Source organism: Chelonia mydas, chromosome 21 (assembly GCF_015237465.2).
Source record: "Chelonia mydas isolate rCheMyd1 chromosome 21, rCheMyd1.pri.v2, whole genome shotgun sequence".
Taxonomy (NCBI): domain Eukaryota; kingdom Metazoa; phylum Chordata; order Testudines; family Cheloniidae; genus Chelonia; species Chelonia mydas.
Window position 1 is genome coordinate 12,510,659 of NC_051261.2, and position 8,804 is coordinate 12,519,462.

General features: G+C 42.2%; 1 protein-coding gene across 1 annotated transcript; it reads right to left on the reverse strand.

The window, feature by feature from the left end:
* Positions 1-490: 490 nt before the first annotated feature.
* Positions 491-8,804, reverse strand: SRSF3 (serine and arginine rich splicing factor 3). The gene is made up of 6 exons (XM_007063475.4): positions 8,669-8,804; positions 7,367-7,574; positions 5,031-5,165; positions 2,846-2,884; positions 1,679-1,765; positions 491-1,373 (listed from the first exon to the last, which is right to left on the reverse strand). The coding sequence occupies exons 2-6, from the start codon at positions 7,570-7,572 to the stop codon at positions 1,346-1,348; spliced, it is 495 nt and encodes a 164-aa protein (XP_007063537.1). The 5' UTR covers positions 7,573-7,574; positions 8,669-8,804; the 3' UTR covers positions 491-1,345.

An 8,804-nucleotide genomic window follows, 5' to 3' on the forward strand; every position in this document is an offset into this window, starting at 1 on the left:
CTCCATGCAAGACTTCAGTTTACAGACAAGCAATTTTAAGTCTTATGGACATACATGATAGAAAGCTAGGCTGATAAATGCTGAATCCCTGATTACTAAACAGGTTGTCAACTCAATTATGGGAAGTGAACACCCTAGATAGTGTTTTTGGAACTAGTGTTTCATTACTGAGAAGCACAACACTAAGCACTGAATTTAAGAGTAATCCTGACAACCTGCCAAGCCATCATAGACCCAGCCTCATTAAGTCATGGAGCACAGTTAACTATTTCCAAGCAGCAAGTGGCTTCTCAATGACTTGTATTTTACAACTGAAATGTAGTACTGCTGACTAATTATTCCAAATATATTAAATTTAAATGGCTGTAATTTAACTCCCTTTACCTTGAAACAGTATTAGATTTTAACTAAGATGTGCCTAATCCATCCAGATTTAAATGTTCTGCATGGAAATGTGTTAGATATTCAAAAGTTAAATGCTTACAACAAATTTGTAACCAAAACTTTAATCCCAAGGATTTCACAAAACATTTTACAAGTGACATGAAAATTCTTGCACAGTAATGTTTTTCACTTCTACAATGTACCCATATGCACTCAAGCCATCCACTCCAGTTGTGTAATTTGGTCTTCTCAGAAATTCTGGAACATATGGTTAACCAAACAGCTTGCATTTTAGGCTATCAAGTATTTTAAAAAATGCACTAATCACATTAAGTACAAAAATTACCTGGGCCCAAGGGATAATCTACATTTTACACAATGTAGCCCTTCAGAGTTCCAATGTGGGAAATCGACAACTTCCCCAAAAAGCTCATTACAAAACTGCCCACAATTCAGTCATTCCCTTTACTTGCTACTGGTTTGCAGTTTCTGCCTTCTTTCCAAAAACTGTACTAGGAATCACCATCTTGTTCTGGATAAACCCAATAGCCTGATGATGTAACATGTTTATTACAGTGAATATTCACTGCAACTTTCCTTTCAAGTTATCTACATTTGCTCCCCAGAAAAGATTCCAGGACACAATATGGAAACTAGAAATATTTGTCTATGCAAGACAAGTTGAACACCACTCAAAGCAAATGAAAGTTAAGCATACGGGTACATTGTAAAACAAGTTTTATTACAAATCATATGATCTGCTCAGAACCATATACAGATTCACATCTTTACATTTGTCACCTGTTACAAGATACAAGAAACAAAGCAAGTTCAACAGCTAAAACATTTTAAAAATGCACCAAGCTTTATGAAGTCTCAAACAAAACACAATGTTCTGTACATACTCCTCCCTCCTGTGCTCAGATCTAATGACTGCCTGTACACAGCTCCTCCTGAAGTCCTATTTCCTCTCATTTGACCTGGAACGACTAAATAAGAGAATGAAAGTTAGTTTATTAGAGATGGAACAAGTATTTTACTTGGGGAAGTTGCTTCCAATCCAACTCTAAAATTACATACTTAAAGTTTTTGAAAGTGCTTTAAAAACTGTATTGAGTAAGATGAAGTTACAGAACTGATCTTAGGTTACAAGTTCCTTGAGAAAAGCACTTATTTAAAGCACTAGAGAAAAATGTTAACTGTAGCAAAGCTTTCAGTTACTGCATTGATATGGCATAATAAGCCTTTCAAAATTAACTAGAAAGTGAAATCTGAAGATACAACATATTCTTACCTACGAGACCTGGAAAAGGAACGGGAAGGCTTGTGATTTCTCTCCCGTGAAAGTGATCTCTCTCTTCTTCTGTCTCTAGAGAGGGACCTATGAGATTACAATGAAAGATGACTATCCAGATGAGGGAAAAGTTTAACTGGATTATATTACAAGAGAATGTTTGAATATGCATGAATGAGCATTACTGTGCAAAGAAATAGTGTAAAGAAAGTTCAAGCGTATTTAAGTGTCTTACAACTGAAGCGAAGAAGAAAACTGCAGGCCTTTCCATCTTTGCAATGTACTATTTGAGCACATTACTTTTTTATATCAAATGACCTTTTTCAAATATCACTGCCCTTATGTTTAGCATGGCTAGTTCAGCACTGCATTAAGCGTACAATTCTATTACACCTCATTAAAAAGAATCACGTTCTCTGTAATGTTTGGAACTATTTAATCAGGAAACTTATCCATTAATAAAGGCAGTTGTGACAGTAGCCTCTTCTTCCTCATGTAGTCAGAGGAATAATCAGCTTGAATTCTGATACTGGTTAAAACTCTTATTGCATGCTCATGTTTTTATAATTTAATCAAATAAACTTTAAAAATTACATGCACATTACTGTAGTACTAGAGGCCCACTGGTTTCCATCTGCGTTTCCTGTGCTCAACCAACCGCTGTATCATGTACCTACATGCTATTAAAGCAGCTTTATGGTCCAAGAAACTAATGCATTTTAGTGATGCAACTTTTCCTATGAGTGCTCTGAAGGAAAAAACCTCTAGAGGCAGTCCATTTCATGAGTAGGACAGCCTTGGGGTACCATCAATTTCCCCAGCAGTGTGTGTGAGTGTCTCAACACAGCAGACGGAAGCAGTGTGCCAAAAGGAAACAAGATGTATTACTGCCATGCATGCAGTAATGCTAGAAACCAAGCAATGATGGAGCAAACCCAAAGTAATGGAAATGCTTTCCCTCCCCCATCAACCCTGGAACCTATTAAAACAGTCTTTAGGTAAGTGTTCTTCAGAACATTTACTGAATCTTAAAACTGTTTTATGTTTTCTATCACAGAACTACTTTAAATATGAAGCTTGTGAATAAAACCAAGGATTTTACTAAAAAGATTCCTTAGAAAGTACTCTGGATAAAACAGAGCACATGTTTAACCAACTGTTGCTTACCTGCTGCGGCTACGAGAAAAGCTTCTCCTTCGTGGTGATCTAGAACCAGAAATAGAAAAATGAGGCTTTTTATCAATTTCGTTAGCATTACTGGGATGAGGTATTTCCCAACTTGTCAAACTCACTGTTGGGCCCAGTGAACGTGCCAAGAAACAACTGGCACCCATCGTCCAGTAAAAATGTATGGAAAGATTAACACAGTAAAACAAAGCTCAGTGTGAACAGCACTTTTGCAACCAAGAATTCACTTTAACTAAATGCTTCACAGCAGACCTGTCCAATGCAACACTTCCATTTCAACTAAATCCACTGCCCAGAACACCACACCAAAGTCCCACAAGTGGTTCCAAAAAACAGCATAGACCAATGTTTTGGAACCCATGCAAGCCAAAAAGGTCCATGACAAGACAAGAGATACCAAGTGGAGAAAAAGTGAAAATGCGCTCTGTGTAAATACTGATATGCCATTAAGTGCTACATTAGAACTGCATATTTGTGACAGGCATTCTCTGAAATGCCATAGAGTGTGTTTAGACTTAAAAACCTTAGCTTGGCCCAGTTCATCCCAAAAAGTAATTGTTTTAAGTTTTGAAAACTGTTAGTAAAACCATTTAAAGGTGATAGGACTTGGCAGATTTGCAAGGAAAAGCTAAATTTGTTAGAGCTTTATTAAAAATTTAGTTCGGCATCTCACATGCAAATATACCTCATTTACTTTTGGTTCCATTTACATTAAAAGTTTCCTTATCACCCTTAAAAGTTTTGTTCAAGCAACATATGTACGTTACCACTCAATTATGCACAGCCAGCCTTTGATTGAGAAAAATAATTACTTATAAGCCGCTTACTCCTTATTTTAACCAGCAGTAAACTGTATAAGCAGGAAAAACTTACTAGTTTTTGGTTTCAACAAGCTAGAAATGGTGAGGTGAGGCTGCCGGACTGACTGCCAAGAAGAATTTGCTGAAAAGGTTTTGCCAGATGTTGCGTTGTATTTAGTTGGTTGGCGAAGGGGGTGTTGTGGATTTTTCCTGCTTTTTTGTTAGCCGAAGGCTGCTGCTGTAGTTGTTGTGAAGACATTTGGTAAATAAACAGCTGAGCTGATTGGCCGGGAATGTGTGGGCGGTCGAGGTGGCTGCTGCCGATTTGGTTAAGGTTGGAGAGAAGGCTGAGAGAAAACAGCATGCTCGGGAACCAAAGGGCGGTGCAACCTGACGACTGGCCATGCCTGGGTCATGTGAAACGACACCAGCCAAGCTGAATGGGGCGCGCTGGTCACATGACGCTGAAAGGGCTAGTTGACTGGCTAATGCAGACTCAGAGGGTGGTGAGAAGAGACATGATGGTGACTCTGTAACGGGTTCATTTTTATTAATAGATGGACCAAAAAGCATAAAAAAATGAAAAACAAGCCATCAGTACAACCATCTATCAGCTAACATCCTCCTACTGTGGGGTTTTTTTTTTTAAACAGCAAAAGGGACATGGTTTCAAGCTTATCCTGTGAGGACTTCACTCACCTGCAATAGGTAAATTCAGTCCTGTATGAACCATGTTGTAGATGTGATGTGCATGGTTATATAACATCCAGACAAGTTAGTCCGGGTCCAAGAATATAGGCAGTTAACAAAAACCCTGCTATATTTTAGATTTGGGTTTGCAAAATTCAAATGACATTGTCACAAGATGTTTTAAATTCTTTACTAGTGCCAAATTAGATTTGTACATTTAAATGCAACTGTTATTTGTTTTAACATTATTAAACAGCTGCCTGCATGGCAAATATTTGAATTGTTACGAAGTGGAGAAATGCACTTGCATGGAAAAGCTAAGTTGCTGTATGTAATGTTTGCCATTATGGAGTAAAGGAAAGGGAACAGCCTAAGTAGATGTATGGGAAGAAAGGGAAAGTGACTAGAAGATGTGCAGATTTTAGGAAGAAAAAGGATAAGTCCAGGGCAGAGGGCGCTGACTATCAACTTACACAGTGACCTAAGGACAAAAGCCAACGTTCAATACAATTTATGTTCACCTTGTTTTTTTATATAAAGTGTCTGGCATCTCCGAATTGTGATCAGGATGTTTAAGATGTTACCCATCAACATGCTTTAAAGAAAGCCTGCTTCTATGATGCTAAATGGTAACAATTTCAACAGCTCTATGCATGATCTTTGACCTAGGGTACCTGCGGCGAGGAGGAGGACTTCTTCTGCGATAATCATCTCGAGGACGCCTACCCCATGAGGGTGGCGGACCACGATTACGACTCCGTTTTTCACCATTAGACAGCTCCACCCTGACACGGCACCCACACAGTGTTCTGGAAAAGAAGGCTGCTGTTAATGCTCTAAGCAACAGATCTGTGTGCACTGAAGACACACAGATATGCACTGTAGAAGGGAAACATCTGTTCTGTACATTTAGTCAAATATATAAGGTGCTTGGATACTACCATAATGAGCACAATATAAAAAGGTCTAAACAAATTCACAGGTGACCAGAGCCTCTCATGTCCAAAGCTACTTGAACAGGGAGACCCAGTGTCTTCTGGGCATGGATCATCTGGAGTACTGTGTCCAGTTTTGGGCCCCACACTACAAGAAGGATGTGGATAAATTGGAGAGAGTCCAGCGAAGGGCAACAAAAATGATTAGGGGTCTAGAACACATGACTTATGAGGAGAGGCTGAGGGAGCTGGGATTGTTTAGTCTACAGAAGAGAAGAATGAGGGGGGATTTGATAGCTGCTTTCAACTACCTGAAAGGGGGTTCCAAAGAGGATGGCTCTAGACTGTTCTCAATGGTAGCAGATGACAGAACGAGGAGTAATGGTCTCAAGTTGCAGTGGGGGAGGTTTAGATTGGATATTAGGAAAAACTTTTTCACTAAGAGGGTGGTGAAACACTGGAATGCATTACCTAGGGAGGTGGTAGAATCTCCTTCCTTAGAGGTTTTTAAGGTCAGGCTTGACAAAGCCCTGGCTGGGATGATTTAACTGGGACTTGGTCCTGCTTCGAGCAGGGGGTTGGACTAGATGACCTTCTGAGGTCCCTTCCAACCCTGATATTCTATGATTTTGTAGATTTGACTCCATTAACTCGAACTGTAGTTTTTATATATATCTGATACAACTGGAAACTAAAGAGGATAGATTTTAGTGAACACTGCAGTTTTATTCCTTCACAGCATTTCTGTCTTATGTCAAGATAAAATCTGACAATTGAAGCAGATTTTACTGTATACTCTAGAACAAAAATGGCTTCCCTACTACCATTTCTGAGAGAACAAAAAATCCTGCATCTCCTCTCTCCATAGAGGATTTTACAAGAAAACTAAACCAATTCATTTTTAAATTTGACTGAAATGAAGGGATAGCATTTAACACTCAGATACAGTTTATGGACATGTCAATTGCACTATGGCAAGGGTTCTCAAACTGGAGATCAGGAGGGGGGTCACAAGCTGTCAGCCTCCACCCCAAACCCTCTTTTCCCTCCAGCGTTTGTGGTTACATATATGAAAAAATTAACAAACAGGTCACACTCATAGGCTTGCTATGTGAAATGGGTCACCAGTATAAAAGCTTGAGAACCACTGCACTAGGATTTTGTGTGAAGTCTGTACGCAGTTGTAGCTAGAGAGACATATGAATTCAAGATCAGGGTAGGTTGCTCAGCTGTTAATAGGTTTAAATCTGGCTGGCTGTCAAAATGCAAATATTTTTATATCAGTATTTTAAAAGATCTAATAGCTCAAAACTAAACTATTTTTGTTCTCATGCATTTCAAATTTTAAACTTAACTCCATCTTAAAGGCAATGATCAAAAACCAGACACTTCTGAAGTATTGTATATTCATAAGTTATTTCAGAAAAATCTAAAAATTCCCTTCAACTCAAAATGAAGTGTTATTGACAGATGTCCATCTCTTGTGCCCCATATGCCAGGTAAAGGTGGACTCAAACTAGTCTGAACTCTAGAGGCTCAAGTATTTCTTCTAAATGCGTTATTAGGTATTTCGAATTTCCAATCTCAGGCCAAGTCTATACTAGAAAGGGTTTGTCAGCATACCAGCAAGTAATATCAGCTTATACCAACAAAACATTTCCTATACCAATTCCCCAAATGAGAAACTACAGCAGCAAAAGGATTGCTTTGCTGGTATAAATACCTCTACACGAGGGCTTTGCCAGTATACAAACAATGAATCACTCCCCTAAACATTACACCAGCAAAGGATCTGGCTTCAATGACCAAAAATATGAACATTGAGATTATCGGGGAAAAAAGCCTATTTACATAGTTAACCACTTCACTTACCGACTAGTTTAATTTATAATGCAGAATAACTATTTTAATTAATACTAACCAAAAACTGCATGATTGATTAAGAAACTCAAGACCATGATGTTTCAGTGTCACTGGATCTTGGTCAGTTTAAGTGAGAATACAAGTTGCTTAACAATGTCTATATTGTTTAGTTTTAATTAAATTAACTCCATAGCCTAAAAAGCAAATTTTACCTTCCATCTAGTTCTCTCACTGCATCAGCTGCATCTCGGGGATCTTCAAATTCAACAAAAGCAAAGCCAGGAGGATTTCTAGCAACCCACACACTGCGCAGTGGTCCATAGTAGCCAAAAGCTCGTTCCAATTCAGTTTTGTTGCCATTGTTTCCAAGGTTACCTACATAAACCTTGCAGTCCAGCGGACAAGAGTCACGATGCATCACTAGAAGAGAAATACTTAAAGTAAAAAAAAATTTTTTTTACTTCCATTCAACCTACAGATAAGTGCCTTATTTTGGCCTTTGGTCCAGATCCTCAGAGGTTGTTAGGCTAACATCCACTGAAATCCATAGGAATTAGGTACCTAAACTACTGCACCCAGAAACCACAGCAATGATACATAATGAAGAGTAAAGATTAGGCTCCCCCACAGGTTAACATATGTTAAAATTATAAACGGACTGGTCTTCACTAGGATTTTAACTGAAGTTAGCGAACTCCAAGAAAGAGCAGCCTTGTTGGCGAGGAAGCCAGGATCTGTGGTTCTTTAACCCCCGGCCCCTAGAGACTATGCCAGGTACAGGCGGACTCAAAGCTAGGCTGAACGCTAAAGGCTCAAGTATTTCTTCCAGAAGAGGTGTTATTAGGAGACTCGCGCCCCCGCGACGGCGTGTCAATGTCACGTCTGGAACGCTGGCACCAGCGAAGCCTGCAGGGGGCGCCGCCGCCCGCGCGTGCCGAGGGCTCCATTGTTCGCGGGGCAGCGCGCGAAGCTGACCTGCGCGTGGAGGGCCAGCAGCGGGGCAGCCCGCCGCGGAGGGGACCCGGATCAGGCCCAGGCGCGCGCCGCGGAGGGGACCCGGATCAGGCCCAGGCCAGGCGTGCACGACCAGCCTGCCCCCCCCCCCCCGGAGCTGCACGGAGAGCGGGGACACCCCTCCCTGCGCAGCTCAGCGGGAGGCCCCGCGCTCCCCAAGCCAGCTCCGGTGACGGGAAGCCGAGATGGGCAGAGGGCTCCATCCAGGCCCGCCCCGATGAGGATCTCCCCCCCCCATCCCCGGACCCCCGCGGCGCCTCTCGCCCAGCCACGCCTCGTCTGGCCGCGCCCCCGTCGCGCCTCGGGTGCTCTCTCCCCGCTGCGCCCCCGCCCCGGGGGCCCCGCGGTCCGATTAGCGGGGGGCCGCCGCCCGGGCCCGGCCACACAAAATGGCGGCGGCTCTTTGTTCGGCGCGCAACGGGCCCTGACGGCTCCATCCGCCCCGCCGCGGAGCCGGGCCCCGGTTCAGCCTCGCCCTGACCCCCGGGGGAGGCGCTCACCGATTCCCGGGGTGGGCGTGAGAAGGGAGCACGCGCTACGCCGCAGCCGACTCGATCCCAAACACGCTCCCGCTCCCCGTCTCCTCACTGGACAAAATGGCGGCAACCGCTATCCCTGCCCGGACTTATATAGCCC